Source organism: Delphinapterus leucas, chromosome 16 (assembly GCF_059928025.1).
Source record: "Delphinapterus leucas isolate spDelLeu-1000000601 "Yukka" chromosome 16, BTC_Dleu_Yukka2, whole genome shotgun sequence".
In the NCBI taxonomy this organism is placed as follows: Eukaryota; Metazoa; Chordata; class Mammalia; order Artiodactyla; family Monodontidae; genus Delphinapterus; species Delphinapterus leucas.
Genome location: NC_143144.1, coordinates 78,190,365 through 78,213,939, shown reverse-complemented (window position 1 = coordinate 78,213,939; position 23,575 = coordinate 78,190,365). Strand labels below are relative to the sequence as shown.

Genomic DNA, 23,575 nt, shown 5'->3' with positions numbered 1-23,575 from the left:
TATCACTTTTCATAGTTACATTTTAAAATAAAGGTTTCCAGGACAATATTTAAATCCTGAGATTCAGTTTTCCTTGTGAGGGATAAACAGCTGGGACTTCCTACTGAAGTGCACTGACTACAAAGACAACATTTGCCACTTACAAGCTATATGAGAAAATGAAATTAGATATCAAATGTATTCTCACGCAGCACAGAGGACACTGTAAAGCTCAATAACATACCCATTATGTCCAACATGCACGGTATATAAAACACTTCGTATTTTGATTCATATTAAGGAGAGATTAGGTCAGAATCTTTGTAAGAAATTAGAAAAAAAAATCAAGAAGTATAAAAATGGGTTAAATAAGTATACTGGTATGGCACAGTGTGGGGCTCACGCACTATGTGTAAAGAGTTTCCTACAGGAAAATGTTCAAAGTTCCAGACTGATAGACAACTTAATTTTTGGAAAACAGATCGCTGTGAGTTAAAGAAAACAGACAAGAAACACTTACCAGAACTTCATCTGATCATAGTCTTCCACTAACTAGCTATGATCTTTTATCAACTACTCTCTCTTCCACTAGCTCTCAATTTCCACGTTTATAAAAACAACTAGGCTGATCTAGACTGTCTTTAAGATCCCTAAAGGTCTAAACATTTATGTCTGCTGGTATGTTTTTATCTTCTCTCCCCTAGTATCTGGCACCAAGGTCAGAGAATCAATAAATTTCACAAAAGCTCAAGAAAATAAAACACTACTTCAGAAGAACGCTTCCACACGCATACATCACAAACCTGTTATCCAGAACATTACAAACATTCTTGCCCCTACTGGTTCCACAGTACTCCTCTCCTGAGTATACTTCCATATTTCTTGCTGAACTTAAAATGCCAATAGAAACGATTTCTTCACCTCCAGGAGGGTCACATCTCAGGTAAAGGAAGCAGGGGTTTTCATCTTGGCTGTTCACGTTCCTTTTCAAAATCACCAGATCCTGGCTGAAAAGAAAATGAAGAATATTATACAGTTCTCTGAACACTGTCATTAACCCACTTAATGGGCCACAGGGGTTGACATGTTATCCTACTCATTTACATTTGCATTTGGAGTCCAAGCGCCTTGCAAAGCACTGACGAAATGCTCAATACAGAATTCCCAAGGAAATGATGCTTTAGAGGTGAGGGCTCTCCACTCTCTTTTCCCTTGACTTCTGTAATACATTCTAAGCGACCTCCTATAACTGCCTGTCCAGTTAATGAAATATATGTACTGGGCAGCTAGTGTAAATTAAAAAACAGTTCAGAAGTGGGGGTGGGGCGGGGTGCAGAATGGAATAAAGGACCAAAGTGTGCCATTTTCAAAACTAAGCTGAGGAAGATTTTCGACATCTGGATTTTTTTTTAATGCCTCTTTTGGTCGACAGGAGGTTTTTGTTTCGGGACAGAAAGGCGGTTCTTATCCCGACAGGGGGCCTCAGGAGCCGACGTGACGGACACAAGGGGGAAGGGGGTATAAAGCCGAGTCTTCAGGTCACCTGCCCCCCGTCCCCTGCGCCCGACGCTCACGCCGGAGTCGCCTCCTCTTTCCCGCGGGCCCGCCCCCACCCTCCCGCCACCCGGGTCCTGCCTCCTTGCCCTCGCCGCCCGCACAGACCCGTCACCGGCTCGGCTCCGGGTCCAGACCCTCTACCCTCACGCCCCCCGCCTCCCATCTCGGCTCCTCCAGGGGCGTGGCTGGCACCGAGCACAACCCCAGTCCCCGCCGGCCCGGCGCACCCGGTGGCAGGCGGCGCCAGCAGCTCCTCCCAGTCGGCGTCCCGGGCGCCGAGACCAGATCGGGTGAGATGGAGACTCTGGGCCAGGACTCCGCACGCGGCATCCCAGGAAGAGGCCAGCGGCGGGCGGCGGGTCAGTGGCGGGTGTGCGGTCTCGGTCTCCATCTGGCCACCTACACGCCAGGCCAGCTCCGGAACCTCTCTTACAGCTCTTTAATTTCCGCCAGACTGAGGGACTGTGAAGGAACAGAGCGACTTCCGCCTCGTCCGGCTGCAAACCCCAGAGCCGCAGCTTCTCGCCGGGGTGGGGAGAGACCAGCTACCGTAAACCCGCATGCGCGCGCCGGCCGGTTTGGGCGGAGGGTTCAAAATCTGCGGGGTGTGGGGGAGAGCTGGAGTCCGGCGCATGCGCACTGACAGCCTGTCCAGCTGCTGGGCTGTGCGCAGGCGCGATGCGGTGCGCGTGGGAACCCAGTGGTAGTTTGACGTTGGCCCCGGAGATGTGTGGATGCCCGTGGCTGGACCTACCCGCAGGGTCGGTCCGGTGAGGAGAGTACGTCGTGAGGTAGGTGTGGTGTCGTGGCTCTCGAGACCTGAAGGACCTCGTCCCGACCCTTGCTGTCTGTGTCGCGGACGCCGAGCCTTTCCGCGGACTGCGGTGGGGTGCGGGGGGCTGGGGACGCGCCGGCCGGGCGGTGGAGTTGGCTTTTCAGAAAGTCCTCAGCCCGCTCCGCACACGCGCTCTCTCCTCCGAGGGTGTCAGGTGGGTGCCGGTCGTTCGGCTTTAGCTGAGGAGGAGGTTGGGACGGTGTCGCCCTTGGTGTGGGGCCGGGGCGGGTGGCGTCTGAGGAGGGTCTGTGGCCCTGGCGCTTCGCCCTGTCAGGTGGCCCGGGCCGCCCTCGTGTCCCCCGGGCCGGGTGGAAGGTGGAGAAAGGCCTGGGCCCGAAGGGGGTTGGGGTCTGCTCTCCCGGCCGCGGGAAGAGCGAGCAGGACGGCGGCCTCGGGTCTGCGGTGGAGCAGAATGCGAGCTGGAGCTGAAAGACCCTGATGCTTTGGGTCCGAGGAAGTGGGAGCGGGTGGCTCTTTCCAGAGGCCCCCGGGATAGGAAGGCCTATGATGCCTTTCTCCCCCTTTCAACCGCACCTTGTGAAGAAGTGCAAAGTAGAGTAAAATACACTTGTAATGTCAGCATTCTGCAAATTTGGCCCGTCACTTCTGTAGCTCTGGTGGTGTTCTGTGTAGGAAATAGACATCGAACTCTGCTACGGCAATTCCCTGGATGTCCAGTGGTTAGAACTCGGTGCTTTCACTGCGGTGGCCTGGGTTCCATCCCGGGCCGGGGCACTAAGATCCCAGAAGCCGTGTGGCGTGGCCAAAAAAAGAAAAAAAAAGAAAGAAAGAAAAAGAAATCTTTCCTCACATTAATTTTGTCTTAGTACTTCCTACTATGGGTTTTCCGGGCAAAGTAATATTTATTTTATTTTTCTTAAGTTTTCATCTGAGTTGTTATGTTGGGATATTTACCTAATGAGAATGCAGTGCTCTTTGGCCTTCTTTGTACGTACTTGTGGAGTGGTGCTAGAAAAATTATTAATGTATTTTTCTATAAGTAATTATCCAGAGTGTTTGTTAGATGGACTTAGGAAGATTGAAAGAGAAACCTACCACAGATTTGATAGGTACAGAATTTATAAAGTTAAAAGTCCTTAACTGTAAATGTTCTGGTTTTAATGATTGCAAAGATTAGTCCCCCAGACTTAACGGTAAGCAGTGTATTTGTCATGTATGTCCTGCCTCTTGTGGTCGTAAGGTAACTTTGATCCATGTTAGACTGTTTGCACAGCCCGAAGGAAAATTGGCTCTTCTTCAGAAATACCAATCTGCAATTTACGTGCAAGATCAATATTAACAACTGGATGTTGGCTTCCTTAAATAAAGCTGAAAGACCATAGGTCAGAAAACTAAAGACTTCTGTGGTCCCCCCTCTTTTATTCCCATATATCCAATAAATCACTGTCTTGATTTCCCCCCTCCTTTTTTTTTTTTTTTTAAGGAAAACTTTCCTCTTTTTCTCCATCTCTGCCTTTTCTGTTTTCCAGCACTGACTTTCAGCTGAAAAGTTCCAGGATTTTCTTTATTGGTCTTTTAGCCTTTTTTTTTTTTGGCCGCACCACACGGCTTGCAGGACCTTAGTTCCCCGACCAGGGCTCGAACCCGGGCGCCGGCGGTGAAAGCGGGGAGTCCTAATCACGGGACTGCCAGGAAATTCCCGAACCTTCATTTTAATTACCTCCATTTCATCCTCTGCATTGCCCTCTGCTCCTTCTGGTGTTTGCTGCGCCAGACTGAGTCACGTCACTCATTAGCATGGCATACAAAGCCTTTGGTACTCTTACTCCTGCCTGCCTCCCATTCTCCTCCACCTTTGCACATGCTTTTCCCTCTATCTGCAATGCTTTTCCTTTTGGATAGCAGGGAAAATTCTGTTCATATTCAAAAGCAAGTACAGACCTCCACTGTGCTACAGAATTAATCACTAATTCCTCTGAACGATACTTTTTAGATACTATAATTCTCTTGTGGTTTGGGACTTTATAAAATAATTGTCACATTTGTGTTTCCTACCATGTATATACTTATGGAAATTAGGAAGTATTTTACACCTGGTAGAGGGTTTTTGTATGGAATTGATAGGGATAACAATAGAAGCCCTTCCTTGTTGGCCCAACACCCCCCCGCGTCACTTTTATGCCCATTGTTTCCACTGACTCTACTGGACTATGGGACGTTGGGGTTTGGGGGAAGGATATGGTCCTAGACTGAACCAGGAGGATCCATTCCTAGTTGTAGCCCGGTGTTTGGCAGCATGCTTGGTGTTGCCATGGCAAAGCTAGCACCTGTGATACAGGGGAACGTCATGCCCATGAAGAACTTGGGAGCTTGGAAGTAGACCTCTGTAACTTCCCTTGGTTCTTTACTGTTGGAGAATTCTTGGGCTGGCTGTATACAAGTTGAGGACTGGATGTCCTCGTGAGAGTAAGTAAGCAGGAGGCGTGACTATGGCGTGCAGACCCTTCTGATTCCTAAGGGCTGCTTATCCTCAGCTATGTCCACAGATACTCTGTGTATCTCTGCTCTGCAAGTAGTCTCCCTACTCTCTAGCCTCACTACCTTCTGTGTACTGTGTGTATACATTCCGTGTATATATTTCATGGGGGCCCTCAACCCAAATTGGGAAAGATATTCCCATCTTTATTTTTGTTAACCTCCTACTGAAATGTAACAGTTTAATGATTAGTAAAACTAGCCACAGTAGAATTAGTAGACTTAGAAACACCTGTCGCCTTGTCACTAAAATAAATGACATTTTCACATCACAGTTTTCTTAGAGCTGTCTCAAAATTTTATCAAAACCTCAAACTTATCGTTATTAGACTACCACTGTAAATTTTTATTTTTATAAGTCAACTTCATTAAGGTATAGTCAACATAAAGAGTCACAAATTTTAGTGTATAATTCTTTGCCTTTTGACAAATACATATAGTTATATAATGAACTCTACAATGCCATGATTTGTGTGTGGTAGTTATTAGACCCATCAGTATTCTGGGCATTGAATCTAATTGTAAAGAAGCACATATATTACTATATTATATTTGGTTTTTAAAATATTTTGTGATGATTTCAATTTGCTTGACTTCATTTGTAATCCTATGTATTTTATGTTAAATACTTAAATGTATTATTCTGAAAGGGTCCATAGGATTCACCAGACTAAGTTTCTCCATGACACAGAAAGATTAAGAGCTTCTATTACTGTCCATCTTCCCACCACTATCTTAGGGTATGGTAGAATATAGGCACCTTTTAAGCCTTTAAGGTCTAGTTGGTTAGTCACTGACGAGATCAGAAAGTGGCAATATGGTGACAAGTTTGCAGTTTGTTCTCCTTGATTTATTTTAGCCTCATTGCATTTTATAGAACAGGGGAGGAAGGGATTGGATAGGAATTGAGAGAGGTCACATGGTATGATTTGCCTCAGTAGAAAACTTCCAGACAGAACCCCCTGATGAATGTAACAAATGGACTTAGAAAAAACTCCACAAATCTAATTTTAAAAAATATATCTTTAGAGCATTGAAGAAAAATATTGAAAGCAATAACTTTGACACAAAAGGCATATAACAGAGTTTGGAAGAAGATAATCCTGAAAAATCTGATATCTCCTAACCCTTTAGTTGTTAGATACTTGTTATGTAGCCTTAGAGAATAATACTGTGGCAGTTCACCAAATACAGGTGAACTCCCTTGTGCCACCCCCTGCCACAATTCATTTGTGTGAAGGATGTACTGTCTACGCCAGGCTCCATTACCTCCTGACATGCTTCTGTGACCAAAGTGAAGGAGTCTAACCTGGAAATGCTGGGAACAGGTATCTTCATAATATCTTTATGGTTTACATTTAATTTCTTTTTAGTAAAATTTTTTAGAATTTCAGTTAAAGTATATTCTTATTTCTTCATTTGCTTTAGAAGGTCATGTTTACGTTACCTCTGATGTATTTTTCAGTAAATATGCAATTATGGAAGAAATTTCTTTGACTCTTGTATCCTTTTCTGGTGACGTTTCTTTTACTTTTTTATTTAAAAAGTTTTTATATTATCCACTTTGGGACTTGAGACAGCTGGTTTATTTATTTATTTATTTTTTCATATGTATATGAAGCTGGTTTTTTATTTTTTTAGTTTTTATTGGAGTATATTTGCTTTACAATGTTGTGCTAGTTTCTGCTGTACAGCAAAGTGAATCAGTTATATGTATACATATTGACATATCCCCTCTTTTTTAGATTTCCTTCCCATTTAGGTCACCACACAGCCTTGAGTAGAGTTCCCTGTGCTATATAGTAGGTTCTCATTATTTATCTATTTTATACATAGTAGTGTATATATGAGACAGCTGGTTTAAAATCACAACAAAAGAACAGGTTGAATAGAAATTAAAGGAGGAGGTGTAGCAATTTGAGAAGATATATCTGGTGCTAGATAGGGATTAGCCAACTTTTTAAAGGGCCAGATAATCTTTTAAGCTTTGTGGGCTACTTTCTGTTGACACTACTCAATTCTGCTGTTGTAGCATGAAAGCAAAAATAGACAACTTCTAAACAAACAAGTATCACCGTGTTCCAAAATCTTTATGGACACTGACATTTGAATTTCATGTAATTTCCATGTCATGAAATATTATTTTGAATTTTAGCTCAACCATTCTTAGCTCATGGACCATACTAAACAGTGGGCTTGTACTTACAAATGGAATTTGTACTAAAAAGAATTTTTACTATTCTGTACTGTTAACTTTGTACTATTACAATTTGTACTATTAAAGAGAAATTAAGAAAACAATCCCACTGTCATTGTGTCTTGGCATCCTTGCACCTTTCCACATAGGCCATGCAAGCAAAGGCTATTCTGAGTTTTGGCAGAATGCTTTGTATTCCTCCTAGATCCAGAGACGATGAGAGGCTTGTAAGGAATCGTTATAGGACCTTCTGTCACTTCCTTCTCTGGGAGGTTGTCCTGAGACAGTTTCTCATTGTCTCTGGATTCTGATGAGTTCTGAGGCTTTCTGCCTTGCCCCCTCCCCGCCCCTTTCCCCCCTCCAAAATAAAACTTCAGAATATAAAACCACTTAGCTACAGGCTAGAACTGACTCCTCAGCATCGAAATACTCCACAACTTGCACTGCAGGCATTCAGCCTCTCTTGCTTTGGCCTCATCCTTTTTGGAGTGTGGAACAGGGATTTGGCACATCTTTCACTGTCTTTGTAAATAATAAACTGTCTGAATCTAGAAGTGGATTGTTTTATCTTTACCAGCAGAATCAGTCGGGTCTCCCCCTGTCTTATGAGTGTGTGACAGTGCCCTGCTACTTACCTTCATCCAGGTCAGTCCTTTGACTCTTAAGAATTTGCATTTTGGGGGAAGAGCAGAGAAGGTTTAATCAACTCATTTATGATCTTAACAAACAGAACTGCAAAGCAGGAATGTCTTATCAATTCCACAAGTAATTAATTACTCAGTGCCTACTCTGTGCTGTGTATTGAGATACCCCAGTGAAGGGCTTTAGTTATAGTACTCTCTATAAACCTTCTGTGAACGAGTGGGGTAAAGGGAACACTCCCTTTTTGGGAATTGCTGATAATAAACCAGTCATACAGCTGCGGTATTCTCACATACATCTTTATATGGCTGGAATTGATATGTATCCCTGGAGGCCAGCAGCAAACTTATTCATCAGATGGTGTGAGAGACCAGAATTATAAGACTGCTGGCCCTCAGAGCTGCCAAGCCATTTGCCATGATGGAGGCGTTAAGAAGCCTTGTCCCTTTGCCCCTTTTCATTTTACCATGTTTGACAAATGAATTTGACTGAGGCTGAGGGAAAAAAAAATTTAACCAGGGTTTCAAATGAAATCAGTTAAGTTCTCCTTTCAAAAGGCCACAGCCAGAAATTTTAAAACTAAATTATCCACTGCTGGACATAATATGGAGAAACATTTTCTGTTATATACTCTTAAGTGGAAGATTATGTTAGTACCACATTTCTTCAGAGCAGTTCGACACTATATAAATATGTGGAACTTGACCTGGTAATTCTAGTTCTAAGAATTCATCTTTATGAAATAATCAGATATATGCATAAACTTGTGTATCAAAGTGTTAATTATGGCATGCTCATTATTGTAAAATATTAAAGAGAACACACATTTGTAAACCCATACAACCCATACAAAGGATTACTCCAAAGTTAATTCTTTTTTTTTTTTTTTTGCTGTACGCCGGCCTCTCACTGCTGTGGCCTGTCCCGCTGCGGAGCACAGGCTCCAAACGCGCAGGTTCAGTGGCCATGGCCCACGGGCCCAGCCGCTCCACGGCATGTGGGATCCTCCCGGACCGGGGCACGAACCTGTGTCCCCTGCATTGGCAGGCGGACTCCCAACCACTGTGCCACCAGGGAAGCCCCAAAGTTAATTCTTTAATTGAGGCATATTTGTAGGAAAGATACCCATGATTTTTTATATATATATATATGTGAAGTTGTTAACAGCTATTTTCCATAAGTAGATTGGATTACGGAATTCTTTTCTTTTAATTGTCTTTGCTTTCTTATTTTTCTGTAGCAGACATGTATTACTCTTATGATAAGAGTTGATTTTAAGTAAGTAAATAATTTAAAAGCCCTTATCTTCAAGGCATTACCCTTCAGCCAAAAATAAGAAAGAAAAATAAAATGGGGGGACTTCCCTGGTGGTCCAGTAGATAAGATTCCATGTTTCCAAGGCAGGGGGCACGGGTTTGATCCCTGGTCGGGGAACTAGGATCCCACATGCCACGTGGTGCGGCCCAAAAGTAAAAATAAAAGAAAATGATTGTTTTTTTATATGTGGTGATTACAAATCACAAGTTAGGTTTCATTACAGATTTTTTTTTAATGCAGTTAAAGAATCTTCTAGTAAATTCTTCTTCTTTTTTTTTTCCCCCTTTGGCTGTGTGGCATGTGGGATCTTAACCACTGGACCGCCAGGGAAGTCCCAAACTCATCTTTCTTTACATAGAGAAATCATAAATGCTTTTCTCCCCAAGGGCTCCAGGAAGGAGAAATCAATTTTGGTGGCTTACTTTGTGAGGACATAAGTACACTTCAACATTAGCTGCGTGGTTGTTAGGCTGTGCCCTCCAGACCTGCAGACCTTGTAATTGCCCAGCCGAGAGACTGAAGAAAGAGCCCGGAGACGGCGACACAGAGACATTAATGGTTTATTGGATAGGGAGTCTTACAAGCCTTACAATTCAGTAGATGTGAAAATTGATGACCAGAGAAGTCACTTAAGACACAGTTACATAGTAATGAAAAGTGGAAGAGGAATCAAATCTTAGCACTCTTGGCTCCAGGGTCCATGTTCTTAAACATAGATCAGTGGTTCTTTAAATAAGCTTGCATTCCAGTGAGCTAGAGGGCTTGATGAAACACAGATGGCTGGGTCCCACTACAGAGTTTCTGACTCAGAAGTTCTGAGCTGAGGCCTGAGAATTTGCATGTCTAACAAGTTCCAGATACGGCTCCTGATGCTGCTGGCCTCAGGCACACTTTGAGAACCACTATATTATTATCTTAATTAAATGTTATTGAAGTGACCTCCATTTGACTCTCAAACTAGGAAATAAAAGAGAAGAGGGGCTTCCAAATATTCTGGAATGGTGATGTTATTAGGGGCAATACAAAATATTTTTGCTGTTTTAAGTAGAGGAGAGAGATCAGAGCATGGGAAGAACAAGGGAAGAGGAAATTGAGATTTAGCATTTACTGGGCACCTCTTGTATGCCAAGCCTGTGCCAGGTGCTTCATGTCCAGAATATCATCATGCCATAGTATGAAGTAGGCTGTGATATCCCCATTTTACAGACTAGAAAACTGAAGTCAAGTGATGTTAAGTCACTTAGCTAAAGTTATAGAGTGACTAAGGTAGGATAAGAATTCAGGTTTGTCCACGCTTGTGGTTCTTCCTCAAAACCACCTTGGAAATGTGTCTTCGGAGGGCATTTGGAGAGACCCTGTCAGAATGAGCAGAAAACTAAAATTCTGGGTTAATTGTCTAATACGTGGCATGGAACTATCTTTAAGAATGTGAAAGTGGTGATGTGGGAACTGGGGAGACGCTAAGTCTTGCTTTACCCATATTTGGATGAAAATGGCCTATTTAAATGATTTACCTCTCAGGTATTAACGTGGGCAAGGGAATTGCAAGAGTCTCAGGGTAGCCATGCAAGAAGAGTTACTTCACCTGACAACAGCTTTGGATTTCAAATGATAAAGGAGGTCAATTACCCATGAAAATATCTGTTTGGGGCTGAATTGTGCTCCCTCTCTCCCAATTCACTTGTTGAAGTCCTCACCCCCAGTATCTCAGAATATTATGTATTTGAAAATAGGGCCTTTAAAGAGGTAATCGAGTTAAAATGAGGGCATTAGGTTGGGCCATAATCCAATAAGACTGGTGTTCTTATAAGAAGAGATTGGCACAAACACAGAGAAAGGAACACATGAAGATACAGGGAGAAGGCTGCTGATTTTTTTTTTTTTTTGGCACTACTGTTATCCCCATCTTAAAACAGTGTTGACACATAGTAGGAGTTCAATAAACATTTATCCTTAAGCTAAATTAAAATGAATTAAACAAAAAATTGAATGGAAAAATCTACACGAGTTAATTTTTACCTCATGGAAAAATATGTTGCACCAAAAACTCCCTGGTCTTGGACTCCTCCATTGCTCATTAATATAACCGTCATCTTGTTTGTGGACAGGATGATGCAGCATGAGCAAGGCCCTCAGCCACGCAGGTGTCTGAAGGTAAAGCTGAGAATCCCAGGAGCGGAGCAGAAGGAGCTGTGGAAGGGGCACAGAGCTGGAACTTGGGCCACGTAAGGGGGCCTCACAGGGTTACTCCCAGTAGACTGGCATCTGGGCTGCTTTCTGCCACCATAGATACAATTTGCAGGTATGAGGGTGTGCAACCAGCTGACCCAGGTGTTAGTCACAGGATGGGCACTTGGCAAAATAACTGACCTGGGTAAAAGGCCTTGAGTGTGAATTACAAAGAATTTCCCACAGAGAGAAAACAAGCCCCTGTAATCACATCACAGCGTTCAGCTCACTGATTCTGAATACAGCCACTGCTTACCTTTTGTCATCTGGAACACACGGCCCCTGGTCCCCATCAGTCCGAGTACTCTTGACTAGTCATGCCATGTGAATTGCCAGTGAGATAGCTCTTAGGTTGAAAACATAATGATAATAACCAGCCCCTTTCCCTAAATGAAATGCAGCTGGATTTCTTTGCCCATCTTTCAGCTCAGAGTCAAAATCAAAGTCTCTGGATAATAGACTTGGGGGGACTGGAAATAGGAAACAACATATCATTTCAAACCATTTCAGAAGGCAGGGGGCTGGAAAGGTGTTGGACCTGGGAGGACAGGGGCTGGAGGGAAAGATCACAGAACCAGGCCCTAGTTCCAGTCCTGCCAGTGACTTGCTAAGTGATCCAAGGGAGTCATTTGTTCTCTGAGCTTCAGTTTCCTCATCTGCCAAACAGAGGTTTTAGTTATTTCCTCCTAGTCATCTCTAGAAAGCTGTTACTAAAACACGTTAGAAATGGTCAGGCCAATAGTTTAATGTTGGTAACACAATGTGAAATATCCTTATCAATAAATGAAATAATACTGGTCAGGGCTTACTGCTATGTCTGAATTTATTGCTCTGTCTGAATTTAGAGGCTCAGGTGGGGAAAGGTGTTACCAGATTGATAAAATTCATATTTGAGTCATCGCCCATGACATGTGCTAGCACCTAATGGATTCTAGGCTCTCTTTTTGATACTTGGGGATCCAGAGTTCGTTCCTCATGGAACTTATACCTTGCAAAAGCACACTTTAAACGTACAGAGTCATCAAGTAACTCAACAGTCAAGTAACTACAGGAATAGAAGGAAACCAAGAGATGAAGTGGTCAGCTCTGTAAAGAAAGTCAACATAGCCTGCCTCCTTAATCGTGACTTACCATATTCAAGACTGTGTCCCTCAGAATCGTTACTGCTTCAATAGGAAGGAATAGAAAAGAAACTTGGAAAAATAAAACATTTTTGAGTGAGATAAAAAGTCGAAGGAAACCCACAGTTAATTTAACTCAAAGTACTGGGTTCAGTGAGTGTGAGCATAGTAGGTTCCTTTACTCAAGACAAATGTCTGTTCAGAGTTAAAGCAGGAGCTGGAAAACCTTAAGGCAAACAAGTCAAATTTTCGGAGAGGTACAAACAAAGGTCATGATACAGAGGGAAAGGAGCAATTAACATGGGGTGGGGGGCAGATGGGAATCAGTGAAAAGTTTACAGATGAGATGGCATTTTAGTGAAGCTTTGCAGGATTAGTATTTCAGCTGATAGAGGAGGAGAGAGACTGGAGAGCCATCTAGCCAAAACTCAGGCATGAAAATCCATTAGGTGTGGGGAAATGCAGTGGGGAATGAGGCTGGAAAGATAAGCTATGATGAGATGACAGGGCCCAGTCTAGGATGACACACGTGAGGTGCCTGGGGTGCACAATTTAAGGAGGCATTCACTCTCAGGGTCGGACAAGCGGGATTGGCACAGTGGCTTTGGTCATTAAGTAGAGGGTTGATGTCAAAATTTCCCACATGAGAGACTTCTGCTTCTGGTAAGATGGAGTAGATGTACCTTTCCTTATGCTTCCCACTAACTGCAACTAAAAACCGTGAACATATAAAACAAACATAAGACTCTGACAGATGGAGAGACGAAAACAGACAAGCTTAGTAACCTTGAGATCCAAGGAAACGTGGTGGTGAGTCCCCTGGATTTTGTTTTCACTTCATATTTCCAGACTTGGAGCCGAAGAAGCTGGCAACCTGGAAACACCAGTGGGTGCAGACAAAAAAAGCCCAACAAAAGCCTGCTGTTTCTAGCCAAAGGACCAGGAAACAGGCAGCCTAGAAAGAAGGAAATAACTGCTGTGTTCCAGCCAAATGCCACAGAAAAAACTGGTCTCACTTCTCCTCCCCTTTCTGTCCCCCACAGCAGAGACTACATGCAGAAACTAGACTTCCATTATCACCAGGCTCTAAAGAGGTGTCCCAACCCCCTCTCTCCAGGTTAGTGCCCGAGAAGCCTGAGTAGAGCTGAGACCTGCATCCCTTCCCAGCCCCTGTGGTGTCAGTGGAGACCTTGGGAAGTCTGGACTTCCGCCCTCATCTGGTGGAGATGAGGCACTGTTCCACCTAACTGATGCAGTGATACCAGAAGCCTAGTGGAAATTCAAGACTCTATCTCCCAGCAGTAATAAAGCCACCTCCAACGTGGTGTCATTGGAGACCAAAGCACGAGGGGTTTTTTCTTCAGTCTTTACCATAAGAACCTAATTGAGTTCCTAGAGGTAACAATCATGAAAGTGTGCCCCCCACCACCAAAAACAAAACAAAACAAAACTGAGCCTCCAGGAGGTTTTTGGTTTTGTTTTGTTGTTTTTGTTTTGTTTTGTTTGTTTTCTCTCTTAAGCTAGTCCTCATTCAGTAATTCATCAATTACTATTTAATTGTTCCTACCCATTGCTGGCTCCAGCAGTGACTTCTTCTCCTGGTGTGCTGTATGCCATGATTCTCTGTATTCACCTGTCTCTTAACTTTTGGGGGTGGCTGTTTTCCATGTGACTTCAATTCTCTTGTTAACTTAAGAAGACTTGTTGATTTTCAATTTGTTCCATTTTTTTTTTCTTGTTTTGAGGATGACAGTTCCCGAGCTGTTTACATTTTGGAATGGAAATTGGAAGGTCCATGATTATTTTTATTTATTTTTTCTTTCGGTTTCTTAGACTGGATAATCTCAATTGACCTGTCTTCACTTTCTTCTCCCTGTTCAAATCTGTTGTTAAGCCCCTCCAGTGATTTTTTTTTTGTTATTGTACTTTCCAACTCCAGAATTTCCATTTGGTTCTTTTAAAAAATAATTTCTCTCTCTATTGATATTCTCTATTGGAGACATTATTCTCATACTTTCCTTTAGTTCTTTAGAAGTGGTTTACTTTGGGGATTTCCCTGGTTGTCCAGTGGTTAAGATTCCACGCCCCCAATGCAGGGCTCCTGGGTTCGATCCCTGGTCATGGAATTAGATCCCTCATGCCTCAACTAAGAGCCCACATGCTACAACTAAAAGATCCTGCACGCGGCAATGAAGATCCCGTGTGCTGCAACTAAGACCCAGTGCAGCCAAATTAATTAATTAATATTAAAATAAAAAGAAGTTTTACTTTGGACATGTTTAAAATAGCTGATTTAAAGTCTTTTTCTAGTAGAGCCAACGTCTGGGCTTCTTCAGGGAAAGTTTTTTTTTTTAATTTTTATTGGAGTATAGTTGATGTACAGTGTTGTGTTTCAGGTGTACAGCAAAGTGAATCAGTTAGACATATACATATATCCACTCTTTTTTCTTTTCTTTTCTTTTTTTTTTTTTAGATTTCTTTTCCCATATAGGCCATTACAGAGTATTGAGTAGAGTTCCCTGTGCTGTACCACAGGTTCTTATTAGTTATCTATTTTATATAAGGTAGTGTGTATATATCAGTCCCAATCTCCCAATTTATCCCCCTCCCCCAGGGAAAGCTTTTATTGATTGCTTCCCTCCTCCCCCTTTTTATGGGCCATACTTTCTTGTTCCTTTGCATATCTTACATTCTTTTGTTGAGAACTGCACATTTAAAATAATATAGATAATAAAGAGTTCCCTGGTGGCCTAGTGGTTAGGATTCCAGGCGTTCACTATCATAGCCTGGGTTCAGTCCCTGGTTGGGGCACTGAGATCCTGCAAGCCACACACCATGGCCAAAAAAAAGCAAGAAAAAATAATATAACATGGCAACTCTAGAAATCAGGTTCTCCCCATTCTCCAAGGTTTGTTGTTGTTGTTTGTTTAGTGACTTTTCTCAACTAATTCATTGTGAAGTCTGTATTCTTTATTGTGTGTGGACACTGAAGTCTCTACTGATTAGCTTAGTAGTTAGCTAATGATTGGCTACTAAGCATTTAAGATTACCTTAAATGCCTGGAACCAGTATACCTCCCAGTCTTTCATGAGGGGCTCTGTGTGCCTACTGGGGCATGTCTTCAACAGTATCAGCCAAGCAGTTGAAAACTCTGCCTTTGCCTTCACTTCCTGCTTGGGAAAAGCTTCACGGTCAGCCGGGGTTGAATGCACAGGGCCATCTCATGTCTTTCTTGAGCATGCTCACAACCCTGCATGCACACGGCTCTATACATGTGCGTGGACTTCTAGACTCCTACGGATATGTCAGAGCTGTTCAGAACCCCTATGGACATCTAATTTACCAGCTTTTCCTTTAAGCTTTTTGACTAGTCTGTCAGTTGCCGCAAATAATCCAATGCCTCAGAGAGCCAGGAAGTTAAAACATTTTGTCAAAAGTTTTGCCAAAAGTTTTGTGAGGAGAAGACTTTTTTGCACTGAGTGGACTCCAAGTTAGGTCAAATGCAGATAGCTTTGCAAGCAAGTGACGTCTTCCAGAAAACCAGCAGATGAGTCAGATAATGACAGTTCTTTGGGAATGAGACTCTGAAAGGGCTCTACCTCTATTCTGCTCCCTCTGGTGGCTGCGTTGGAATCTAGGCTGTTGAAAATAAGACTACCATGGAGCTGGAGAGTGGATGATGGAACAGTGCCACAAAGCATGCTGTTCAATACTGAGATTCAGTTGTTCTTAAATAAATGTTTCCTGAGCTGCTGAAAGCTTATAGTTAGTATCCAGAGTCAGAAAAACCTGATTCTGACAATTTCTTTTTTTGCCAGATTTTTCATTGCTTTTACAGAGAAGAGAATTTTCAGAGATCTTATGCCACCATTTTGGGTTATATCTCCCCTGCAGTTTGTAACCTCACCCAGGGTTTGGCCAGAGCAGCAAGGAATAACCCTTTGTAGTTAAAGTAATTCCCTCATTTAATGGAACCAGCTTTGCTGGTGTGAGTACCTTGAAATCACAGAAACCCGATTTAAAACAGATATCCTCTTCAAATTGCTTTTTGAAATCTTTTTGTCTTAACTATAAATTATGATAATATTCTGAAGTCAATGAACCTATATCCAAATCCTGTTCAAAGCTACAAGTACATACTATTTCATTGTGTTACTAAAACATAAAGTCTAACCAGCCTTCTATGACTGTACTTTTAGATATGAGTATTTTTAGATATTAGCCTCCCCACATCACTGTCTTTTTATTTTGTTGAAATCCCAAATTTGCTTTTGATTAACAGTCAAACCTTAAATGGTCCTCTGAGAGAAACAAAACCTGAAAAGGTGAGATTGAAATTAAATGATTTAAAATAGTATTTGGGCATTCACATTTCCATTGGTGCTAAAATAAATCTGAACATGGAATGGAATTCAGAACTCCATGAAAGAGAGCTGGTGTCCAAAGAGTTGATGTCACACAGCCTAAGGCCTGATAGGCCTATAAGTTGGAGCTGGACAGTGGTTGTCCATTCTGGTCGCACTGGTGGAGACTGTGCTTCTAAAAGCGAGCTCTGCATGCTTATATCTCAATTACTCCTAACAAGGATAAGTAGAATTTTCTTTCTCAAATTAAGGGTTTGAGAAATTCCTGATAAGATGTACTGTTCCCTAAAGTTGATTTTAATTGTAATTTTTTTAAACTGTCAGCATTTATCCAGCTTTGGCGACTTAGATACTCGTAAGTATGCTTTGGCAGTTGGATTGTTTATTCTTCTCTTCTGGCTCACTTTTCCCCAGTTTCAGGGAGTCAGATTAAACAAATTGCTTATTCCACACAAATGGGGCTTCCTGGAAAGATTTAGCATTTAGGAGGAAAAATGGCAGTTGTCAGAGGGAGAATTGAAAGCTTCCTTTTCCTGAAACACATATCACAAAATAGATTAGTATATTCTTAGTATTTTTGAACATAACATTTAAAAAAAGTCATTCCCTTAATAATTGCCATAGAAGATTTTTAAGCCTGATGTACAGGGAAGGGTTTAATTCTGACTCTGAAAGGGAACTTATTTCAGGAGGCCCAGGTGTTTGGGAATAAAACCATTTGCTCGAGTGCAGGCTGGTTATTTACAGCTGCACTTTACTGCATGTGAAAGAGAGAAAAAGATTCTTCCCACTTTCTTTCCTTCCTTCTCTCTGGACTTTGCATTTCAGTCCCATCTCATTTAGAAATGAACCCTTTCCCCCATCTCTGGGCCAGCTTAGGGTCCTGGGCCCCCCCTAGGAAGACTCATTTGTGTTTTACACGCATAAGGATCTGTGGTTTGGGTTCATTCTTCCTCCACTGAAGGAAGCATATTGAGGTTGCTAGGTGGCTGTGGGGAGGGAAGCCACATTCACCGCTTGCCTGCACTTCTCTGCCTAGGTGAAGCTTCCCAAGTTAACACGATAATTATGTTCTGCATTGGTGGCGGTATCCTTTTGGCTGTGCTTGTGCTGATGGCTGCTGTCATCTGTCTTTACTACAAAGTAGCCAACGCATTGAAGTGAGTGATGTGGGTAAGAGTGGCTAACACTCCCTCAGATGGGATCCTGCGGTTCTGTGCTTGAGTAGGGTCATTCCTTGCCCCATGGCCGCACCCCGGGTGAGGTCAGGAACAGCGGGAGGGTTTGAGACGACAAAGGCAGTGCGTGTAGAATCTTGGTTTCTTCACCTTCCTGTTTGGGGCTCTGAGCTCATAAGTAGAATGTTCTCAGCCAGGTGGCTCTGTGCTGCTTTGCTGTTACTTGGCCTCATTGAGTTTACCCTCAGCTGGCTAATTCCACACACTGCAGACTGAAGACTGTGTGAATGAGTCTCTCTGCCTGTGTTCACTCAGAGGACGGGCTGAGTTGATCTTCTCTTGCCTGAGTTGGGGAGCTCTCAGTGTGTCCTTGGCCTTGGGGACAGTGAGGTGGGCCTATAGGACTTTGGGGAAGCTGAGTTGTGTGAAGATCCTGGGGTTTGCCTAACAAGGGAGTGTAGATCAGAAAAGTGAGCATTAGATTTTGGGGAAAGGAACCTTCAAATATGGGAGAGATTGGTTGCCAGAAGCAGTGGTGTTCCCATTCATTAACGTTCCAAGGAGGCAGCATAAGTTGTTGAACAGAGTCCTGCATCAAGCTTTCAATGACCTGCCTTTTATTTACAGCTCCTCCTCTGCTTGTATGTGTTTGATCAAGGCACTGTGTTTTTCCATGTCTCAGATTCCTTATCTAATAATGGAGAGAAAAAACAAACAAAAAAGCAGTGGTTTTCCCATTCTAGGGAACTTAGGCCTGTGTGCTGGAAGGTGAATCCCAGCACTCAGGGGACGGCTGACTTTGGCACCTGTCATGCTCTGCACTTGGAGGACTTGCAGTGATCATCTCGTGACCCGCACTTGCAATTCACACTCCCTTATTTGCTGTAACCTGATTTTACATTTCTGGCAATCTTAGGAGAGAAAGGGATTAGACAGGAACTTGGGATGGGGGCAGAGCACTTTAGTCTTGGGCTGGTGTCATGTGTTTCATTGGCTCCAGTCCTAAGCTTCTGAGATACCTCTGACAAGTTGTAACAAATGGACTGAGAAGAAAAATTCTAATCCTATGCTCTGTGTATGTCTTTTCTTAAGAGTTCCAAAGGTACCTATTTCTTCAGCCTTAAAAGATAATCCAGCCATGGTCACCCAGGACAAGGTCACTGCGGCCATCACCACTGGGTCTTATCCCAACCTCCAATGCTGTGATGAATGTAACTTGTATGCTGGCTTTGATGCCCTGCCACCGTGCTTCTGTGATGCAAACGAGGGACTCTGACTTGGGTGGGCACAAATATCTTTGTGAGCAATATTTCTTTATTAGTAGAATGTTTTATTATTCAAGTCAAGTTTTATACCGTTTACATTATATCATGTGCTATGTAACATATTTATGTACTTTTGAATAACTGAAATATTGAAAATAATCCTCTCTGCCTCCAGTGTTGTTGTTGTTAGTTATAAAAGTACTTAAATTTGTGTAGTACCCACTTTGGGACTTGGGGCAACTAGCTTATAAAGTTGTACTGCAATATAAGGAGAGTTAGAGTAGAAAACACACCTATATATCCAACCCCAGAAAAAAAATATTGACCTTAGAGTGTTTCTAGTTTCAGACCCTGCTAAACTTCCCACGGTCGGCCCTCCTCCTTCTAAGGGCTTCATTCACTCTCATCCAGCTACTCTACCATGGGCAGTTGTTATACTGCCCTGGAGGGAAACTCCATTCATCCCAGAGGGAGAACAGCCAGATGGGCTACCTCTGGGTTGAGGTTGCCTGATATGTGCAATCATGGGGTTGAGCTCTGTGGTGTCAAAAGGACACTTTAAAAACCTGAGATTCCTCCTCCTGCTATCCTCCAGAGCTTCAGAAGCAGATTTTTTTCTTCTTTTTGGATCACTTTAACGCTGATTATTGCTGACTCAGCTGTCAGTGTCTTTAACTGCAAACAGGAACCTCCCGCTGAATGGTGAAGCCCAGATCCTCCTGGTCTCAGCAGTAGGCAGGAGGGTGCACCCCCTGTCACTCCTGCTCGTCTGCTCCCTTCTGTTCCTGCTCTTTCCTCTGAACCTCTGGAACCCCCTTTTAACCATAGACTCTCCATTTGTAACCACAATTTGTTCTTTTTTTAAAAAAAAAAAAACATTTGAAATGTTGATAGCACATATTTAATTTATTTTTATTTATTTATTTTTTGGCTGCATTGGGTCTTCATTGCTGCGCGTGGGCTTTCTCTAGTTGCGGCGAGCAGGGACTACTTTTTGTTGCGGTGCACAGGCTTCTCATTGCGGTGGCTTCTCTTGTTGCGGAGCACGGGCTCTAGGTGCACGGGCTTCAGTAGTTGTGGCATGAGGGCTCAGTAGTTGTGGCCCGCGGGCTCTAGAGTGCAGGCTCAGTAGTTGTGGTGCACGGACTTAGTTGCTCCGCAGCATGTGGGATCTTCCCAGACCAGGGCTCGAACCCGTGTCCCCTGCCTTGGCAGGCAGATTCTTAACCACTGCGCCATCAGCAAGTCCCCGCAATTTGTTCTTTCATTAACAAAACCCTTGCTTAGTGAGCATCATGTGTTTTACTCAAGGTAAAGAATTGACTCATAACAGGTGGTTGGTTACCTGCTAAAAGGGATGGAAAGGGTAACAGGAAATAATGAAGGAAACGGCTACTATCTCTAGGCTAACAGGGAGAGAACAATGGTAGGACTAAGCATTTGGAAGAGGCCACCTCCTGGCTGAGTTTCAGTCCTCAGTGGAGGGCTTGGCTGATGAGGGAGTATTCAGCGCTTTAGTGCTCGTGAAATTTGCCAGAGGGATGTGGGAGCTGGAGCTGCTCTCACACAGTAGCCCTTGGAATGTCTGGGAAACTCGATGGAGGGTGAGTGTCCCCAATCTCAGTAAGAGTTTCAAGAGGCAAATTCAAGGCTGCACCTTCCCTGGAACCTGCCTTCCAGCCGGACGTGACACGTCCTTCTTGAGTTCCTGGAGCACTTCCTCCCTCTCCTGGCACCTACTGCTTTCTGCCCCTTCTTAGGAGTTCAAATGCAGTTCTATTTTCTCTTGTCGCCAGCAAGCCCCTGAGCACGTCCAATTTCCCTCTGAACCCCACCCAGTGGGCAGCTCAGTGCCCAGCACCTGGGAGGCCCTGCACAAGTGTGTTCCAAATGTGGGGAATATGCCGTAAGTCCAGGCATCGCAGGGTCCTTGAGGAAGGCAAGATGGAGTAAGAGGTCTTTGAGACAAACCCCTCTGGTTGGCAGTACGGACAGAGTGTAACACAGGGGCTTTAGAACTGGACACAGTTGGTTCCAATCCAACTCTGCCTTTCACAAGCTAGTGCCACTGGAGAAGTTTCTTAACCTCTCTGAGCCTGGTGGCTGGGGGCTGCCAAACAGGAGCCACATTCCTGATGCCCAGAGGCCCTCTCTTTACTCCTGTGTATGAGTATACAGTATGCTGGGGATACACCATGGATACAACAGCATCTCTGCCCTCAGCGAACAAGTTCTTAGGGGCCTGATTGAATTCCAGCTCCAAATCAAAACAGATTTCCCCCATTTTCTTCTTAATATTTCCATGTAGATCTTCCAAATACTTGCCCCAGTGGCCATGCAGGTGAATCTCCTCTGCATTCGTTCATATAACGAATAAGATCTTTTCTAACCCAATGTGAAAACACTTAAGAACTTACTTAGAATGGGCAAATCAAATTAAGTATTTAAAAACAGCGCTGAAAAATTATCTGGTCACTGGCCCATCAGTCATCCCTCTGTCAGGAACTGACTAAACATCCACTGGTGGCCATGCAAGGGGTGTATTCAGAGGTGCGTCGGGTGCCATAGTGTAATACGAAGAAAACTGTCAAATACTGTGACTCACTAGAGAGTGTAAAATCATATAACCAGGAATAAAAAAACCTTTGTAGTGCAGCTATCGAGCTGTACAATGCACTATCAGCATATGATAATATATCAATGTTGTTTTTTCTTTAGTCTTAGCAGACTCAAAGGGGTGCCTCAGACCTGATGGGTGGAGCTGGAAGTCCAAGCTCCCCACCTGGCCTCCACCTGACTTGGGGGTGCAGGGTGGCCCTCCTTGCTGCCTGGAGGTGATGAAAGTCCCAGCTCTTCACTCTGCCTTTTCTGACATCACCCTGGGGAAGGGAAGGGAGGGGAGGACAGGGGATGAGATGGGTGTGGGGCACGGAGAGCAGGTGGAAGTCTAGGCTCCCTACTTCACCTTTGCTGCCTGGGCTGGGGGTGGGGCATAGTTTTACCTATGGTGTTTAGAGCAGGAGGTTATTGCCTAAAAGTTTTCTGAATTGGCTGGCTGCCCCTTTGCTGCTGGTCCTTTGGCTAGAGGGAGCAGGCTTCTCTTGGGCTGTTTTTTTTCTGCACCCATTGGAGTTTCCGGGTTGCACGCTTTTCCCTGTTAAGTGCATTTTGATCCATGGGGCATAAGATGCTGAACAGCGGCCTTGGTTTGCAAACTTCATCATTCCTAAGAATCACCTGGGTGCTTTTGGAAAGGGCAGCTTCCTGGCTCCCATCCACTGAACTACACCCAGAGTACCTGAAATGGAAGTTCATTGGACCCTTATTTATTTATTCTTAAAAATTCAGTCCATTCATTGTCAACACTTTTCACATTAGGGATTTGCTAAAAGCCATAAGATGCTAATTTTGGAAACTGTTACCCTCCCACTTTCTCAACAAGATTTGGATAGGTACCAGTTAATGGGCAGACGAACTTTTCAAAGTGGAAACTCTAGCAGCTCTTGGTTACTTGGGAAAATTCCCTTTTTCATCTGAAGCACTTGCATGAAATAGATGCCAGATGCTAAAATCATTGTTTCGTGTGATTGAGAATGAAGCTCCTCATGAGAGATAATACACTTTAGATACGAAGATTGCCATCTTCATCAAATTGACCGGTCATCACATACCATCAGCTTCCACTACGTATCAGCAGGAAACTTACTTTTACCAAGACAGTTGTTGGTGAAGGGCATGTTTGTAACCAAACTGACATGTCTCCCTTTAGAGGCAGTGTCCCTCCTTGGGTCCCTTGTCAGATTTTCACCTCTCAGGAATTTGGGGTTCACTCCCAGGCCCCACCAAACCCTGCCTCCTCCCTGGGGGACTTGACAATACTGTATTCTCATCTCACACATGCTATTTATTGACAAAGATGGGAACGATACCCTGGGCTTGAGGGCTCATATTTTAAATATTGTTACCGAATATTTCTAAAAAATTTTTATTGGAGTATAGTTGCTTTACAATGTTGTGTTAGTTTCTACTGTACAGCAAAGTGAATCAGCTATATGTATACATATGTCCCTTCTTTTTTGGATTGCCTTCCCATTTAGATCACCACAGAGCACTGAGTAGAGTTCCCTGTGCCATACAGTAGGTTCTCATTAGTTATCTATTTTATACATAGTATCAATAGTGTATATATGTCAATCCCAATCTCCCAGTTCATCCCACCCCCCCACCCCCCTTCCTCTTTGATATCCATACGTTTGTTCTCTACGTCTGTGTCTCTATTTCTCCTGTGTAAATAAGACCGTCTATACCAGTTTTTTTGGATTCCACATATATGCATTAATGTAGTTACTGAATATTTATTGAAAAACAAAGACAAAAAAATCTGGCTGTGTCCAA

The 23,575-nt window shown here is 43.4% G+C and overlaps 3 protein-coding genes across 7 annotated transcripts in view; 2 read left to right on the top strand and 1 right to left on the bottom strand.

The window, feature by feature from the left end:
• Positions 1-2,095, bottom strand: part of LOC111172232 (ATPase PAAT-like) — a 58,366-nt gene extending 56,271 nt beyond the window's left edge. Inside the window, exons 1-2 of the mRNA XM_089898301.1 lie at positions 1,764-2,095; positions 783-986 (exon numbers count right to left, since the gene is read on the bottom strand). Coding sequence (XP_089754427.1) covers positions 783-986; positions 1,764-1,927 — 368 coding nt within the window. The 5' untranslated portion in view covers positions 1,928-2,095. The remainder of the gene's footprint in view (positions 1-782; positions 987-1,763) is intronic.
• Positions 857-23,575, top strand: part of C16H10orf120 (chromosome 16 C10orf120 homolog) — a 56,650-nt gene continuing 33,931 nt past the window's right edge. For 2 of the 5 annotated variants that reach the window (XM_089898306.1, XM_089898305.1), the window contains exon 1: positions 911-2,327. The gene's annotated coding sequence lies outside the window, so the exon portion shown is untranslated. Of the gene's footprint in view, positions 2,328-23,575 lie in introns of all 5 variants that reach the window. The other 3 variants (XM_089898304.1, XM_089898303.1, XM_089898307.1) reach the window with 3 other exon arrangements.
• FAM24B (family with sequence similarity 24 member B) lies at positions 2,322-23,575 on the top strand. Its single transcript, XM_089898310.1, has 3 exons — positions 2,322-17,092; positions 17,777-17,897; positions 19,008-23,575. Exons 1-3 carry the CDS (start codon positions 17,011-17,013, stop codon positions 19,189-19,191), a joined length of 387 nt encoding a protein of 128 aa, XP_089754436.1. The 5' UTR covers positions 2,322-17,010; the 3' UTR covers positions 19,192-23,575.

Coding starts and splice junctions, on each gene's coding strand:
- FAM24B (XM_089898310.1), top strand. CDS start 17,011: ATGTACTGTTCCCTAAAGTTGATTTTAATTGTAATTTTTTTAAACTGT. Junction 17,093..17,776: donor CTTTGGCGACTTAGATACTC/GTAAGTATGCTT, acceptor TTCTCTGCCTAG/GTGAAGCTTCCCAAGTTAAC. Junction 17,898..19,007: donor AAAGTAGCCAACGCATTGAA/GTGAGTGATGTG, acceptor TCTTTTCTTAAG/AGTTCCAAAGGTACCTATTT.